The following is a 17104-nucleotide window of genomic DNA, read 5'->3' on the forward strand; positions in this document are numbered from 1 at the left end:
GCAGCTGCACCAGGCCCAGGCCTCCTTTTCTCTTGTTGGGGACCCACTACACCGCACAGCTGCACCAGCCCACTCCAGGGAGCAAGCACTCACAAGGTTGATGTGGGACGCACACGCATGCGCACACACACACACACGCACGCATGCACAGGTCGATCTACATCCAAGTCTGCAACAACTAGCCTCCTGATCATTGAGCCTTCAAAGGGGGATTCAAAGCTGTTGGGCATCTGGAGACTCACCTGGGCATCTGGGGACTCATTTGGCCCAGACACAGCCAGGCAAATCAAGCATTCCTGTCTCGGGGCCAGGCATCCATATGTATCTTACATCTGAATATTATTAACAAGTTCAGCACATATCCATGGAATACTGCTGTACAATCATGAAAGGAATGACAGCCACCCCCGGGTAACCCTGTCCACAAATGGGGTGCAGGTACTAGAGAGCAATCAGGATCCAGTCTGGGGTCTCACACTGCATTTAGTTGTTGTGTCTCATCCGTCTCTTTCAGTCTGAAGCCATTCCTCAGCCCTTCTTGTCCCTTCATGACTTTGACATTCTTGACACTCGTGAAGGGGATGGGCCAGTTGTTTTACAGACTAACTCAAAATTTGGGTTTGTCTGATGTTTTGTCATGATCAGATTCAGGTAGTGCAGTTTGAGCAGGGACGTGACCTATGTGATGTGTCTTCGGTGCATTATATCCAGAGGGACATGTCCCATTCTAGGTGATGTTAATTTTGATCTCTTAAGGTGGTGACCACCAGGTTTCTCCACTGGAAAATTACCATTTCTCCTATTTGTAATTAATCAGTAATCTGTGGGAAGATATTTTGAGGTGTAAGTGTCCCATTTTTCCTGGACTTTCACCCACTAGCTTTAACATCCACTGGTGACTTTTACCTGGAGTCAATGACTTAAATCAATTTTTGCTAAGATGGTTGCAAATGACAGTTATCTAATCCCACCATTTCTTTTATATTTATTGATACTAGTCCTTTTTCTTTCTTTATTATCCATATGGACTTGTGGATTCTTATCTTATGCATTAGGTTATAATCCATTACTATAATTATCCTGATCTTCAAAATGCCCCAGATTTTGCCAGCAGAAGGCCTTTCAAACTGATTCCTGGATCTATGTCATTTTCTGAGCACTTCCTTACTTTCTGGCATCACAAGATGTTCCAGGCTCATCTCACACAAACCCAAATCAGCCATTTCTCCAAGGAGCCCTGGTTCCCTAGAGCAGGAAATGGTATTTAGCATCCCAGATTTGGGCAGTAGGTATGCTCCTTAGTTCTGGGGTGTCATTGCTTGTAAGTTCTTGTAGTAAAGAGAGCCAGGAAATACGTATATGTAAATAAATTAACACATCTGTCTGTCTATATTTCTTCAATTCTAATCCAACACCACAGGGCTCTTCCATTCTTCCTCAAATACATATTTAAAATATCTCTTTTCTCTAACAGTCAGAATCTTGGTTTCCATCAACCTTAATATTATTTACTTATCACTAAATCCCATGTAAAAAGGGGCTTCAGAATTGCTACACCTGTACCATTATGAAAAACAAACCTAAGTCAAGCTCCAGATGTATTGAATCTTATTCATGACCACCCTCTAGACTGAGGGTCAATGGTCAAAGCAGCAGTTTGAGCACAGGTTCAAATGTTATTTGGATGAGCTATTTATTTCTCTTCAGTGTGGCTGTTATGCATTTGAAATACAGGGAGGTTCATTTGTTCCTGTTTATAGTTCACTTTCAGGGAGTTTCCCTCATCTTCATTGATTTGTTTTTTTCAATCCATAGAACATTAACAGAGTCCCCAAAAGTCCAATCTTTTGGACATAAGCATGCACTCCGGAAAGTGTCCTTCTCCAGCCTTTCACTCCATTCCCACCAACCTGCTGCCGTTTCTGATTTATTCTTCCTTCATTTCTTTGTGCAAATTAAACCAAAAAAACCCCACATAAACTATGAAGTGTTCCATTTTCCCCCCATTTTTAATTGAGTAGGACTGTTTTGGTGGGAGGGGGCACTCTCCAACCCACCATCGTCTCTGTCCCTCCCCTAGCACCTTTCCCAGCCCACGTTTCTCATTTGCTATTCCCACTTGGCCCTTCTGAACCCTCCCCAGGCCCTGGTGGCTCAGGCACTGCCCCAGCCCTGCAGGCCCAGCTGGGCAGGGAGAAGACGAAGGAGAACGTGTTGGACTTCCCCTTACTCTCAACCAAGACCTCAAAAATCCAGCTTCACCTCCTAGAGGCAAATACCTATGTTTAAATTGTGGCCAAGCTCAGGAAGTGGTGCCTGTGTGGACAGAGCCCAGGAAGCAGGTGACCTGGGTTCCAGGTACAACTTAGCTGTGTGATTTGGGACACATTCCTTACCTGAGTGCCAGTTTTCTCATTTGAATAATGGAGAATTGGATCAGGCCCTTCAAATTCCAGCAGGAAATGAGTCAAATCTGGAGGTTCATGCCCTGGTGGCTACCATCTAGCTCTATACAACGCTGATCATGTGCCTGGGGTGGGTTCTAGGGGCACAGGCACGAGCAAGACACAGCCAAAGCCCCTGCTCTCATGGACCTTACAGGCTAGTACAACAGGCTGTAAACAAGCACATGCATAGATATGAAATTTTTCAAGTAGGGAAAGTGCCAGGAAGAAAAATAAGGGTAAAAGAATTAGTGATGGGAAGGTGGGGGGATGTTAGAAAAGATGGTCACTGAAGGCCTCTCTCAAGCAGAGCCCTGAACAGGTGAAGGACTAACTCCTGGACAGATCTGAGGGAAGCATATTCTGATAGAGGAAATAGCACATGTGAAGATCCTGAGGTGGAAACCAGTTTGACATGTTGGAGGATCAGCAAGATGGTTGCTATGGCTGGAAGTGTGGTCATCAAGAAAGAGTGTGAGGTCAGAAAGGTGGGGAGAAGGCCAACTGGGCACAGAGGAGCTGAGAGTCTATTCTGATGATGGGAAGCTCTGAAAGGGATAACAGCAGGATCGTGACATGATCTGATTTGTTTTTAGAGGGATCCACTTCAGCAGCTGTGTAGAGATGGACTGGAGGGTGTGTTAATCAAGATCCATCAGCAAAGCTGAAATCACCCTGGGGATTCCAGACAAGGGGAATTTGATACAGGAAAGAAACTGAACTACCAGAGGGGATGGTGAGGCAATCCAAAGATTAGCAACAGCAGGAAGTTGCTACCACCCTTAGGCTGGAGGGATAATGGAAGGAAATGATATTCCACCATGGGAGGCCAGGGTCTCCCTTCAGGTGTGGAACAACAGAGGGGGCTGCGTGAAGGAGAGAGAGGCTGTCCTCCACAAAGGACAGTAGATTCAGAGCCCCAGGCTGAGAGCATGAGAGGGAAAATACCTTGGCTTCTTCCCTCCCTCCACCCTCCAGTCTTCTGCTGCTAACTTCCATTAGCTGAATACACCCAAAAACCAGCTATAAAGAACCCTGAGAAGTACAGTTCCCTGGAAGGCGGAGCACTGGGGAAGACTGGGGAATGGATCTGAGGACAAATGACTGCATGAGGTGCAGAGGCAGAGGCCAGGAGATCAGTTGAGAGGATGCTGAAGTGGTTCGGGTGAGGGGTGGTGGTGGGAGAAATGGCTGGATTCACACATATTAATGGATTGGACATGGGGCCTGGGGGAAGGGAGGCATTAGTAAAACCTTCTGAGATGGGGAAGACTCTGAGAGGAGCACATTGAGGAGAGAGGTCAAGAGTCATGGTTCTGTTTTGGACATAGGACGTTTAAGGCACCCAGTAGTCAAAGTACTGGGGGAGATGTTGGAGAGGGAGGGGAGAGAAAGGAGCTTCGGATATTAGTCAAACCACCAGGGCATAGAAGGGGGTTGGACAGGGGACTAGGTGACTTCACCTGGGGGCATATGCCCCATTAGAGTCACATGGCTTTCCCAGAGCCAACCACCTCCGGTGTGGGGGGATGCCATACACTGGCTGGGACTGGGTTTTGCTCCTTAGGAAAACAGAGGGTGGGGATCTTGCTCTCCCAACCCCTAACCCTGAGAATTGGGGAGGGGTGGTTTCCTAAAGGAAACTCAGGGTGCTCTTAGCAGAAGGGACTTGTTTGCTAACAGCAAAAACAAAACCAAAGAAAAAAACAGCAGTCGAAATGGTAACTACACTTAGCGTGGTTTTGTAATGTATAGAATTGTCGAATGTACACCTGAATTAATATGTCAACTGTACTTCAATTAAAACAACAAAAAACCCCAAGAGTTTCCCCCAAAGCCTCCTCTTATTAATTCCACACACTATCATGAAGCACCTAGTCTGTGCCAAGTTAATCCTTGTGGAGAGCCTACTATGCGCCACATCCTATGATGTTTTTCCCTCACTTTTCCTAGCCTCCTCTCTGAGAGAACTAGCCCTCCTGTAGCCCTCCCCGCTGCAGCCCTTGTCTTACTGGTACCTCAGCTTCCCCTCAGGACAAAGGCTGAATAATCTGATTACCCCCACTGGTGGAGATGAGAAGGGAGAGCATGTGGAGGACCACTTCCTGCCCCGGGAAAGGCAGAGCAGGGTCTCACAGACTCTGAAGCCCCCACTCTGATGTCTCAGTCTAGACTTCAGCCTGTGCCTGGTCTGGGCCCCCCTCCAGAGGCACCCCCAGCTCTTCCACAGCACAGTCTCCAGCCAGCAGCTGGCAGCTGCTAGGACCCAGGGGGCTGGTGCCAGGCCCTGCTCCTCCCTTGCCAGCTCTGTCTCTAAAGAGCAACATCAGAGTGTCAGCCAGTACCATCTCCAGCAGAGGCTGAGTTGCGGCTAAGGGGAGAGAGAAGTCCCAGCCTTGCATCCCTCCATGGGGCCGCCCAAGCCCCTGAGAGGATGGCAGCCTGGGCGATGGAGCCAGCACCGGGGCATCCTGTGAGGTGAGGGGCCAGAGGAGCAAGGGACAGGTGATGGGAAGGGGGGAGGGAAGACGCTCCATTTCGCTCTCTGCAGCCCAGCACAGGGTGAAGCCTGAGCGCTCGAATGGCCAACACCACAGTGCTGAACACCTCAGAAGTCGCCGTCTCGGCAGGGTTGATCCTGGCGGCTGTCGTGGAGGCAGCAGCACTGCTGGGCAACGGCGCGCTGCTGGTCGTGGTGCTGCGCACCCCAGGACTGCGTGACACGCTCTACCTGGTGCACCTGTGCGTCGTGGACCTGCTGGCGGCCGCCTCCATCATGCCGCTGGGCCTGCTGGCCGCGCCACCGCCCGGGCTGGGCCGCGTGCGCCTGGGCCCCGCGCCGTGCCGCGCCGCGCGCTTCCTCTCGGCGGCGCTGCTCCCCGCCTGCACGCTCGGGGTGGCCGCGCTCGGTCTGGCGCGCTACCGCCTCATAGTGCACCCGCTGCGGCCGGGCGCGCGGCCTCCGCCGGGCCTGGTGCTCACGGCCGTGTGGGCCGCCGCGGGGCTGCTGGGCGCGCTCTCCCTGCTCGGGCCGCCTCCCGCACCACCCCCGGCTCCACCGCGCTGCTCCGTCCTGGCCGGTGGCCTCGGGCCCTTCCGGCCGCTCTGGGCGCTGCTGGCCTTCGCGCTACCGGCCCTCCTGCTGCTCGGCGCCTACGGCGGCATCTTCCTCGTGGCCCGCCGTGCGGCCCTGCGGCCCCCGCGGCCCGCGCGCGGCTCCCGGCCGCGCTCCGACTCTCTGGATAGCCGCCTCTCCATCTTGCCACCCCTCCGGCCTCGCCTGCCTGGGGGCAAAGCAGCCCTGGCCCCAGCCCTGGCCGTGGGCCAGTTCGCAGCCTGCTGGCTGCCCTATGGCTGTGCGTGCCTGGCGCCCGCTGAGCAAGCCGCAGTGGCTGAGGCGCCCGTCACCTGGGTGGCCTACTCGGCCTTCGCGGTTCACCCCTTCCTGTATGGCCTGCTACAGCGCCCCGTACGCCGGGCACTGGGCCGCCTTGCCCGCCGGGCTCTGCCCCAACCCCCGCGGGCCTGTACTCTCCGGGCCTGGCACCTGCCGACATTTCTGCAGCACCTCCAGGGACCTTCATTGGGCCCTGCCCTAGGCCCTCCTGGGGCACCAGAACAAGCCCCAGATTTGCCAGAAGGGGAGAACCTGAGCATGACAGGGGCCACCTGAGAGGAGATCTGTCTCCCATACTGAGCTGGCACTGGAGAAAGATGGTGGTGTCAGAAGGAGGCCCATCCAAACTCCTGCACAGTTCCAGGCAGGTCCCCTGCCTGGATTTCTGGCTCTGGAACAGGAGAAAGAGGGCCTGCAGCCTGGTGAGGCCAAGAGGCTTCTGGGAGCTAGGAATCCTGGGTTCTGAGCCTGACTCTGCATAGCTTTGTATACAGACCTACCCTTTCCTAGGCCTGTTTTCCCATTTGTATCCTGGACCATCTCTAAGAGCTCCTCCAGCTTAGGTGGTTTGGACACTTACGGATAGTCCCCAGGCCAAAGAAGGAGAGGAAGTGGGCAGGATCACAGAGAAGTGGGCTCTAAGGGTTTACAGCCAAAGGGATGGACGAAGCAGGGCAAGGTCTAGGTAACAGCCACAGCAGGAGGAACCAGTGGAGAGATACTCAGAAGGACTTCCCTGACATCTACACCAAGGAGAGGCTGGACCAAGCTACTGGAACTCCTCTACCAGCTTCTAAAGTGCCCAGAAAACAACTGGATCAGTGTGGTGCCAGAGGCAGGAGGCTGAACAACATGACCCCAAAGGGCCCGAAGCCCCAAAGCTGGCATGTGGAAGGAGCCAAAGCCCAATGGGGACCGGTGGATTCACAGATGGGGTCCTCCGGGACCTTGTCAACACCCATTTTCTGGAGGTTTTGCCAACACCCACAATGTTTCACAGCTTCCTGGTCTCTGAGAATATTTATTCAAAAACAGGGATTGAAAAAACTGTACAGAGTGTCTGCTGCTGAGAACTCGGCCCCTGCCTCCACACCACTCCCCCAGCTGCCCAGCAGGGTCCCCTCTTTGGGTTGCCCTCTGCCAAGCCCAGCCAGTCCATTCCAGTCAAAAGGGTATCAGTGGAAGCAGCAGGAATCTGCAGGGAGGTGGGGAGAGAAGCATGGCCCCCAGCCACCCCCAGCCCTCCTCCCTGATCCCCACAGAGGAGCAGGAGACTGGGAAGCCCTAAGGGATGGGGAGTGCATGAGTGACCCTTTGAAGTGAGGGCACTAAGGATGCTCCCTGCATCCAAGCATAGAGCTAGAGGGGGTGGAGCCCCGTACCCTGGAGCTGCTGCAGTTCCCCAGACCCTGGGCCAGAAACTGCTCCCGCTCTAAGAGGAGTTACTCCCACAAACCGGGGCCGGGTGGGGGGTGCATCCATGCGTCTGGGCATTAGTGGTGTTTGGGACCCCAGGGTGGAGTCTCCTTGGGCAGATAGGGTGCAGAGGCAGCCCCTACCGGTGGTCCTGCCTGCCCCTGCGCCTGTGCCTCAGCCGGCCTCAGTAGGGGGAGAATTTCTGCCGCTCAGCTTTCTTGCTCCCATTGGCTGCTGCCATCTTGGCAGTGTAGGCCGCCAAGCCCGGCGGCGGCCCTGGGGAGGCAGGTGGTAGAGCCAAGAAGGGCACAGGCTTGAGGCCGATGAAGTTGGAGAGGGAGATGGCATAGGGTGTACCCAGCAGGCCTGGGGGAGCTGTGGGCAGGGCCGTCAGGGGCGGCGAGAAGGGGGCAGGCAGGTCTGTGGGGGCCGAGCCGGGCGTCCCCCCAGAGGTAGACTTGGCCGTTTCTAGACTGGAGAGAGGGATATGGGGGGAGATGCAGGGGAAGGTGGGGGTGAGAGAGGGGCAATGAGGGCAAATATAGGGGAGATTAGATGAAAGATGGAGAGGAATCGAGAACAATGACATAGAAGAGAACAGGAATGGCAGGAGAGTGGAAAACGGGAAGAAAGAATAAGCAGGTAAGGTATGGGGTGAGAGGAGACGCAGGGAGGGCAAAACCCAGTGGAAAAAGACAGGGATGGGAAAAGAAGACACAAGAAATAGACGTGGAGGGGAGATGGGGCAACATGGAGTGGGAAAGGCAGGGTTGGGGAGGCAGAGGACACACCCAGACAGAGACAGAGAAGGGAGATCAGCTTTCCCGCCCCAAGTGTGCTTTTCACAGGCACATAAGCCCCGTGACCTGGGACACCCCCTCCCCACACTCACCAGGCAGTGATGAGGTACTGGGCCAGGGCGATGGAGACAGGGGAACCAGTGATGGTCACGTGCCTCTCGCCAGCACCCTCTGCTTGGTTCCCGATCTTGATATGTGCCCCTGACATCTGCCGGATCTCACTGATCTTGCTGCCCTGGCGCCCGATCACGCAGCCAATCAGCTGGGGGGACAACAGAATTCAACCCGAGGCCAGGCCCAGACTCCTGGGCCCCTGCTGCCCACCCTCAAACTACCCGATGCCCTGCTCACATCGTTGGGAACCAAGAACTCCTGTGAGCTGGTCTGTGTGCCAGGATCCAGTCCTGGGAGGGAGGAGAAGAGGGATCAGATGTGATTCTGGGCCTTTCCTGCCTCCCCATGTACATCCCAAGGGGGCTGTCTGCCCCTTGGAGTGTGCCCTTGCCTCCTTCTGCAGGGCTGCTCACCTGGCACCATGCTGGGTGAGGCAAAGGGGACTGCATGGCCCGAGAGCTGCTGGAGCTTGGTGACCTGTGCCAAAGAAGAAGGGTCAGAAGTCAGAGGAGGCCTGGTTTGGGAAGGACTCCCTTGGGCTACGGTTACTCACCTCAGCTGGGGTCACAGCCCCATACTGACCCTGGACAGAAAAGCCCTGTGGGAGACAAAGTGGGTGAAAGGGGGTTACTGTGACAAGTCAGACCAATTTGGCCAGTCACTCCTCCTCCCACCCAACCTCCAAGTCCTTCTTCCATCCCTCCCCCATCTCAAGCCCCTTCTCCAGTAATGCTTCTCACCCCTCTTACTGTTCCACCTCACCTGGTTGGCAGAGAGAAGGACGGTACCTAAGGAGAGGCTTGGATGATATGGGATAGTAGCTCCTTTGGGTGGGGACTAGAAGGCACAAATGGGGGAGGCTCTGTCAGGACCCTCCAGGCCCCCCTGTATCCCCCAAGGGCCTATGTTTTCAAGGCCCTTCCCATGACCCCCAGGGTAAATGCATCCCGACACCCTGGAGCTCCCAGTCCATCCCTGCAGCCCTGCCCTGCCTCCACCCAGTGCCATATGCATAGGACTCGGTGGCCTGACAAGACAGACCAGGGCCCATCCCCGTCCTCTCTCCCTGCACCAGGGCAGCACCTCCAGGATAACAGCACAGATCTGGCGCACACACAGGATGATGGCATCAGGTACCCCGGACACAGTGACAGCACGCTCTGTAGAGTTGGGGAGCAGGTCTCCCGCCACCTGCACCTGGGCACCCGTGGTCTGCAAGCAGAGAACAGGGGCCACTTCTGGCTGCCCTCGTAATCCAGGCTAGGGCTGCCCAGGCTTAGAGCTCCCCAGGGGACAGGAAGCCATAAGCCCAGGTCCACTCTCTGAAGTGGAGGGTAGGACTCCCCAAGAGTGGTATCCCCCTTTTCCTCACCTCTCGAATCTCCTTGATCTTGGTGCCAGCCTTCCCAATCAGTGAGCCACACTGGCTTGCAGGGATGACAAGGCGCAGGGTCACCGGAGGCCTGGAGACATTTCCACCATTTGCAGGAGCAGCACAAAGGTCCTGGGTAGGAAGACTGTGGTTTGGCTGTGCTTGCCCCACCCCCGGAGCACCTTCCTGCTGGGGTTTGAAGGAGGGAAGCCCTCCCCAAATCCCACCCTAATGAAAGAACCCTGCCCCTGGCTTGGCCTTTCTTGCCACCTACAGCCACTGCATGGAGTCGGAGCCCTGTTCCCCTGCCCCAGGGAACCACCTCTGGCCTCCCACCCCAGCCACCCACGGACCTCATCCAGCTTGAAGGCGATCATGGAGACTGCATGGAAGACGGCTGCTGTGGACCCAGTGATGGTGGTGATGCGCTCGGGGCAGGAACCCTCAGAGATGGTGATCCGGGCACTGCTCTGCGGGTACAGAAAGGCCGGGCAGCAGGTCTCCTTCTCCACTTCCTTGCCAGGAACCTGTCTGCCTGCCCACTCACCAGGCCCTGGCCAAGGCTGGAAACAGCTACCTTCCAAGGGCACTCACTGGTCATCCCAAATAGTGGGGTTCAGGGAAAATGCAGCTAGGGATCTCCCCTCCCCTCCAAACCAGGTGCCCTGGGCAGCTCTCCCAAACTCCATCCTCACCTGCTCCCGGATTCGCTTTACAGTCTCTCCTTTCTGTAGGAGACAAAATACAGAATGGCTCTTAGCCTGACTGGTCACTGCCCCCACACCTGGCCTAAGGCCTCAGATTGAAGTCTACACAGAACAGAACTGGGGCACCTACCTTCCCAATTATGCTGCCAACCTCCTGCAAATGAGACAAGAGTAGAGTCAGGGAGCACCAATGCCCCAGGCCCTGCCCCTCCGCCGGGACAGGAGCTCTAGCAGAGACAGAACGCAGGAGATCAAACTGCTGGCTGGCCATGCCTCACCTTGCCCCCCACCCACTCACCTTGCCATGCATTAGCATCCGAAGTGTGAGGGTGATGCTGAGCTCTGGCTCCTCCTCCAGCCCCGCATCTGAACCGCTCATCCTGTCAGGCGGGGCTGGGGCCACAGCGGCCTGGGAGTGCGTCCACGGTGCCCAGCCGGCTCTGGTGGGTGCAGCAGAAGCGGGGTTAGAGAGGAGCCCAGGTCTCTTTTGGGTTCCCTGCCCTTACATGAAGATCTCAGAGCCAAACTAACTAAATTCCTACAGAAGAGAGACAGTTTTGAATGTCACACTGACCGGTGTCCTTGTATACAACTACTTGCTAGGTAACCCTGGACAGTTCATTTAACCCATCTGAGCCTCCGCTTCCTCATCTGTAAGAGGAGACTACCAAGTCTTACCATCAAAGAGTTATGAGAATTAAAATGAGCTAAGTACATATGCGGTAGGCAGCCAGTCTCCATGGGTATCCTTCCCTTTCCCACATATATTAGAAAAATTAACCAGGAGGCCTATGGGAGTCCAGAGAGGGAGAGTCTCCTCTCTGACCTTTTGGAAAAGGGGATCCCTGTGGATTGGGCCTTGAAAGTTTGGTTAAGGTTGAAGTTATTTCAAATGAGAAGCACTTGCATCCAGGAGCCAGAGCTCCCCACCCCCCGCCCCTGCCCCAGGACTATAACATGGAGTTGCTGCTGGAGCTGAGGCTGGAGAGCCCATCGGGAGCCACAGGAAGGCCTTGAAAGGAGGGTGGAAGTAAAGATAGCAAGGTTCTAGGAGGGTCCATTTGCCCCAGCCTTCCCACTGCCCAGCAGAGGCTTGTGGGGATTGGGGCACAAGGGCTAGGAATACCACCCCCACTGGTCACTAAAGCAGAGCCTCCCTGCAGACAGCAGGGTTCATTCAGCACATGGGGCAAGGGGGGTGGTGTCAGGAGACCAGCAGTCTGCATAATGGTTTTCCAAGCCATCTCCTGTGTGCTGCAGAGGTAAGAAGTGGCCACATTCCCAGCCAGGAATACTTTCTACTGTACCAGAAACAAGTCACTGGGCTCCCAGTCTCAATTTCCTCACCTATAAAATGGAGAGAATGCTTTCCCCCTGGGACTGGGTGATGGGTAAGAAAGGGATTTGGGGGCTGGGAAATGTCAAGGCCGTTAACTGTTAACTGACAGAGGAAGGAGGAGCCAGAGATTAGTTTCTGGGATTAGCCCAGCCGCCAGCCCTCCCAGCCCTCCCTACCCGACCCCTTTTCATGCCCCGACTTAATCCTGAACCTTAATCCTGCTTGGAAATCCCTCTCCTCCAGCCGGCTGTCTCCTACCAAGGCTCAGCCTTGATGGGGAGCTAACTGGGGGACCAGAACCCAAGGCAGAAAATGGAGTGGGACCAATTGGTGCCAAAGCTGAGCCAAGACCAAGCCCTAACTCTGCAAATTCCTTCTGCCCAGGAGGGTGTGGGAGCCAAGGATGAGTGTGCCTGCCTAGAGCACTCTAGAGACCTCTGGGCACCTTCTTCCTCAGCCCCCTGCCCTATTCTGACATGAGGGTCAAGGGCGTGGAGCATTGTCCAATCCCCTCGTTGGAACCCCCGTGCTAGCCAGAGCTTGGGCGTGGAGTAGGAAAGGGGTGCCCCCAGCCTGGCTTTCTCAGGAAGCCCAAGCAAGCCACTCCATGGCATGAGGCCTGTTCCTTCCCTGTACCATTGGGTGACAATGCTGTCCCCCCAAGCAGTCAGTAACTTGTCTCCCCAGCACAGGCTCCTCCCTCCCCTTGAGTTCTGTCCATAGGCTCTCCAGAGGTCAGAAGTCAACAGTGGATACAGGGACTCTGTTCTGTGAGCATCCTGGCCAGCCTCATGCTGGCTGCCCTTGCTAATGTTCCCCCAGCTGCATGCACTTCCTCCAGCAAAGCACTTGTAATGACGTGCTTAGTTTGTGCCTCCCTGGACAGCCAAGCTTGGGAGCCCCTTAGAGCAGGGGCCAAGGCTGCCACCTTCTCCTTGTGTCCCCAGAGCTCAGACCAGAGCCAAGCTGGAGAAGGTGTTCAGAACATAATTGTGAGCTGAACAGATGAATTCACCAGACAGAAGGCAACGTGATGCCAACAGAGGGTCTATAACATGCCCAAGGTCACAGAGAGGTGGGGGAAAACACAGTCCTGCCTGCTAGTGTGGGGCTCTGTCACAGGCCCCATCCGCCTCTCCTTTCTGGCTGTCCTGTCTGGATTTGTCAGTCCTCTTCCTGGAGCAGGGCTCTTGAAAGGTGAGGAGCAGACTTAGTAGTCTGTGAGACCCCTGCCTGGCTAGTACATGTGGGTCATGTCTGGAAAGGACTGACAACTTGTCCAAAGCTACGGTCTTAGCCTCCAGAATTTTCAGACACTCAGGGACTCCTTTGGAGTGGCAATCAGTGGGAGACTTCACACTGTCCCCATACCATTGCCACATTACCTCTTGGGGTCATAAGGCTTGAGGAAAAAAGGGCAAAGGGCCTAGAATGTGGCCAGAACTAGAGTTCCTGCCCTGCAAACGGTACCTGGGTCTGTAGTAGAGCCCACTGCCTCAAGTTCCATGGGTGACCTTGGCCAGGCCTTCACCTGACATGGACCTCAGTTTACCCACCTGTGCTATGTGTGTATGTACGGGGCTGGGGGTTGCTGGTGCTGGTATCTCTGTGTCCTTCCTGTTCTGAGGGACCCTCAAGATCTTTCCTGTTTTTAGGAGAGAACAAGAGTTCCTGACACAGGTTTCCCAAATTAGTCTCCTAGGGGCCCTAAGAGCAAACAGTCCTATTAGGCATGCTGGCTCCCCTTCTGCCCTCACCAGGGTTCTAGGGAGTTATTTGCTGGTGGGCCCTGGGTCCCTGCTGGGCCACCCACATGGCAGCCACACGTCATGCCATACTGACCTCCAGCTCACCTCTGGGGGTGCCCAGCCCCCTCTGGTCAGCAGGGCTCCTTGGCAGAACATACCAAGCTCAGACCAGGCCTCTGACCTCGGGTGTTCCCTTCTGCTCCCCAGGCCCCCTCCCCAGATCGAGTGCCCACTCCTTCTGTCCCTGGCTTCCTGCCACCCAGGCTGGAGGGGGCGGGGGGGGGGGGTGACAGCTGTGTAAGCGATGGCGGCTGCCCCTTCCTGCCCCTCCCCCCCAGCTGTCTCTCTCTCATGACAGCTGCCCAATCAAAGGGCCGGGGGCTTAGCCAGCTCCCCCCCACATGCAGGGATCAAGTGTCCACCCTGGCTTTGTTCTGGAGCAAGAACAATCCGGGGGAGGGGAGGGCTCCTGGGGCCAGGCAACTCAAGTGGACGGGACCGCCCCTTGGGGGATTCCCTTGGCTCTGCTAGCCAGTGTCTGGACCAACCAACCAGGGCCTACAGACCCACCTGAGCTAGAGAGAAAGTGGGGGGGGGGGGGCAGTCTCCAAGTTCATCCCCCACCTCACATCCCCTGACATCCCCCTCAGCACCACCAGGCTCCAACCTAGCAGCCTCCTACTCCTAATCCAAAAGCAGCCATGCTGGCCACACCCAGTGATGCTGGGGAATGGCTCGGGACATCAGGCGAAGCAGGGCGTGGCGGGAGGTGGACACTAGGCTTGGGGAGATCAGCACTGAGGGAGGGATCCTAACTCCCTTGCCTATCCCCTTCACTGGGTATGCTCCCCCTTCTTGATTACCCAGGCCTCCACAAGAAATGTTCCAGTATCCTCTGACCCATGTGCCCAGCCTCTCAGCCTTACAGCTTCCCAGGATGACCATTCATAGCACTTCTTGGGAGAGTCAGGGGAGGAGAGGCCTGCAGGGGAGCAGCCTGGGGGGTCCATGAGCTCCACCCTCTGGTTTCCTGACCCAAAGCTATCCTGTAGAATCTGTGCTAGGCAGTGAAGGGAAGCTCTGACAAGTTGTCTGGTGTCAGAAATGCTATAGCCTCCTTAGGGCATCATTAGGCAACTCCTCAAGAGTCCTCACAGCCGAGGGAAACTGAGGCAGGCCCAGACTGGGCTCCAGGAGGAAGGACACAGCTTCATGGTACAGCCCCACCCCCTGATACCCTTTGCCTCACCCAAATTGAGAAAGGTCTCTAGCTTTTATTTTCCATGCTGGAGACTCGGTCATTCTGCTGCTCAACAGCCATCGATGGCTCCCCAGTGCCCAAGGAATAAAGCCTGATCACCATAGACAAGCACTCAAGGCCCTTTGTGATCTGGTCCCTGCCAGCTTCTCTTCTCTCATCTCTACCCCTTCTCCCCTACACACCAGGCTGCAAAACACGCCTAGCACCTCCAGGCCTCTGGGCCTTTGCCCAGGCTGAACCCAGCTTGAAATGCCCATCCTCCTCACTCTCTGTCAAAATCCTTCCCAAATGCCACCTCCTCTGTGAAGCCTTCCCCAACCTTCCAAGTCAGATATAATCACTCAGGCCTCTGTGCCTCCTAAAGATATGCCTCAACTCAAAGGAGCCCCAACTGGGCATTTTCAAGCCTATCTTTCTACTACCCAGGAAAGTAAGAGTTCCTCCAGGAGATCAGGAGCCAGGACGTGTGCAGGGAGAAGGGCCTGGCGGCATTAGGGACCAGAGATGGGGCTGAGGGTCCCAGAGAAGCAGTAAGGATGGGGTGAGAAGATCAGGGCATGGGGGGACCAGCCACATAGGAGGCCCAGGATCTGGCTGGACAGAATCCTCTCTCCATTCCTCAGCAGAGCCCCTGCTCCTGCTGTTTCTTTGGATCTAGGTGTTTCCAGGGCATGTCACCGGGGTGGGGGATTTGCGCTGTGCTTTGAGACTTCCAGGGGCCCAGAATGGGTTCCCCATGTGGAAGGGAGGCTGGAAGAAGAGCTGGGGAGTGGCACAGGTTTCACAAAATCAGAACCTGAGGCCCAAAGAGGAATGCATTTGTTTACAAGGCTACATGAAAGGCAACTGGCAGAGCTGGGAGAACCAGGGGTCCACCTGTGCAGCTCAGAGCTCTTTCCTCAAGAGGTCAATGCCACTGGGCGATGGTGATGGAGGCTAGAGGGGGGGTAGGTGGCAGGGATGGGAGTAGGGAGGGTGGACAGAGCCTGTCTGGGGACACAGGGCGGGGCAAAGCCAGCCTCCCTGTGGCCTGGGCCTGCCAGGGTGTGTGGGCCGCCTGCTCCCAGCCCCCCACCCTGAGCATGCAGGAAGAACAATCCCCTTGTGTTTGGGCAGTCTGAGCCTGCATGCTGATGAAGGCTGGGGGGTGGTGGCTGGGATGGGGGTGCTTTGGAGATTGAGGGGGTTCCAGGGCCCAGAGCGACTAGGGGACCTTCAGATGGGAAAAGGATAGGATCCCAGGTGCTGGCCCTGAAGCAGTGAGGGTAACCTCAGGAAAGAGTGAAGACTGGAGCTAAGGTTTAAGCTCCTGGAGAGTCTCTGGGGTCTAAGAGCTCTTTGTAGGAGAAGGAGGGCCCCTAGGGATACATGCCCTGTTGGTCCAGCATAAAGGTAAACATTGTGGGCTTGGTGGGGACCAAGAGCCCACATTCTGGAAGGAGGGCATGCAACTGGCTGTGGGTGCATCCCCTTGAAGACCACTCCCCATGGTGCTGGAGCCGGGCGGAGCACTGGGTGCCACAGGTCTCAAGATGGCGGGCCTGGGACAGGGGAGTGAGGAGGTGGGCACCTCCCTCTCCTGGCCAGACAGGCATGAGAGCCAGGCTGAAGTGATTAGCCAGAGACACCCCCTGTCCTCCAGGACTCCAGCTAGAAGCTAGGTCAGAGCTGAGGGGCTGAAGAGCCACAGGGCATGAAGGACCACTCTGAGCCCCCAACTGTCATCTCCACACACCCCTGGATGGAGATCTGTCTGCCCCGCCCCCCCCCCCCCCCAATCAAGGACTGCGGAGAATGGGAAGGGGTGTGTGTCCAGCCAGGAACTGCAGGGGAATGGCAGATGGGGATAGAGATGGAGCAGAACCAGAACCCAAGGCAGGAGATCGAGAGAAGAGCAGGTCCAAAGAACAGAAACAGCAGGTGGGATGTGGGCCTCAAATCTGGGGTCTCAGGTCCAGGAAGGCCCTCCCTTGGTGCTGGGGGCTCCTCTGGCAGAGCAGCGCCCCCCACCTGTGCAGGCCTGGGCCCGAGTGGGACAGGGAAGCATGTCTCCCAGTCTCCCAAATCTGGACCCCGGCCTGTAGACTCCAGCGCGGGCTCCCCACCCCCCGGCCGAACCCCCAAACTTCGCGGCCCGCGGTGCCCCGCCCGGCCCGCGCCCTACCTCGCTGGGGCTGTCCTGCGGCGGCGGCGGCGGCGGCGGCGGCGGCGGCGGCGCGGCGGCTGGGCCGCTCAGTCCCACATTGTCCCCGGGAGAGGCGGCCGCTCACAACTGCGAGTGACATCAGCTGCGAACAATGAGGGGTTTGACAGGCGCGGAGCCCGGCCGGCCCGGAGCCCGGCTCCGCGCCCCCCCCCCCCACCCCCCGGCCCGCCCGGCCCGGCCCCTCCCCGCCCCCTCCCCGGATCCGATTACAGCGCGGCGGGCCCGCCCCAGCCGCCCCAGTGCCGCAGCCGCCCGCCCCGCCCCGCGCGCCGCGGTGCGCCCCGAGCGGTGGCCGCTTCC

The 17104-nt window shown here is 56.6% G+C and overlaps 2 protein-coding genes across 4 annotated transcripts; one reads left to right on the plus strand and one right to left on the minus strand.

Moving 5' to 3' along the window:
* The first annotated feature begins 102 nt into the window (after positions 1-102).
* GPR62 (G protein-coupled receptor 62) lies at positions 103-6722 on the plus strand. The gene is made up of 2 exons (XM_060631173.3): positions 103-4922; positions 4996-6722. The coding sequence occupies exon 2, from the start codon at positions 5026-5028 to the stop codon at positions 6115-6117; it is 1092 nt and encodes a 363-aa protein (XP_060487156.1). The 5' UTR covers positions 103-4922; positions 4996-5025; the 3' UTR covers positions 6118-6722.
* A 120-nt stretch (positions 6723-6842) lies between these two features.
* Positions 6843-16965, minus strand: PCBP4 (poly(rC) binding protein 4). 3 transcript variants are annotated; one of them, XM_078443032.2, is made up of 13 exons: positions 16763-16965; positions 10549-10690; positions 10381-10404; positions 10239-10271; positions 9897-10013; positions 9544-9675; positions 9255-9383; positions 8934-9008; positions 8725-8769; positions 8585-8648; positions 8409-8461; positions 8150-8319; positions 6843-7533 (listed from the first exon to the last, which is right to left on the minus strand). In XM_078443032.2, exons 2-13 carry the CDS (start codon positions 10627-10629, stop codon positions 7467-7469), a joined length of 990 nt encoding a protein of 329 aa, XP_078299158.1. In that variant the 5' UTR covers positions 10630-10690; positions 16763-16965; the 3' UTR covers positions 6843-7466. The 3 variants fall into 3 exon arrangements, with proteins under 3 accessions (XP_078299158.1, XP_078299157.1, XP_060487155.1); XM_078443031.2 differs by having other exon boundaries at positions 6843-7730; positions 16763-16964; XM_060631172.1 differs by lacking the exons at positions 10549-10690; positions 16763-16965 and having other exon boundaries at positions 6843-7730; positions 9897-10008.
* Between the last annotated feature and the right edge of the window lie 139 nt (positions 16966-17104).

Source organism: Panthera onca, chromosome A2 (assembly GCF_046562875.1).
Source record: "Panthera onca isolate mPanOnc1 chromosome A2, mPanOnc1 haplotype 2, whole genome shotgun sequence".
NCBI lineage: Eukaryota > Metazoa > Chordata > Mammalia > Carnivora > Felidae > Panthera > Panthera onca.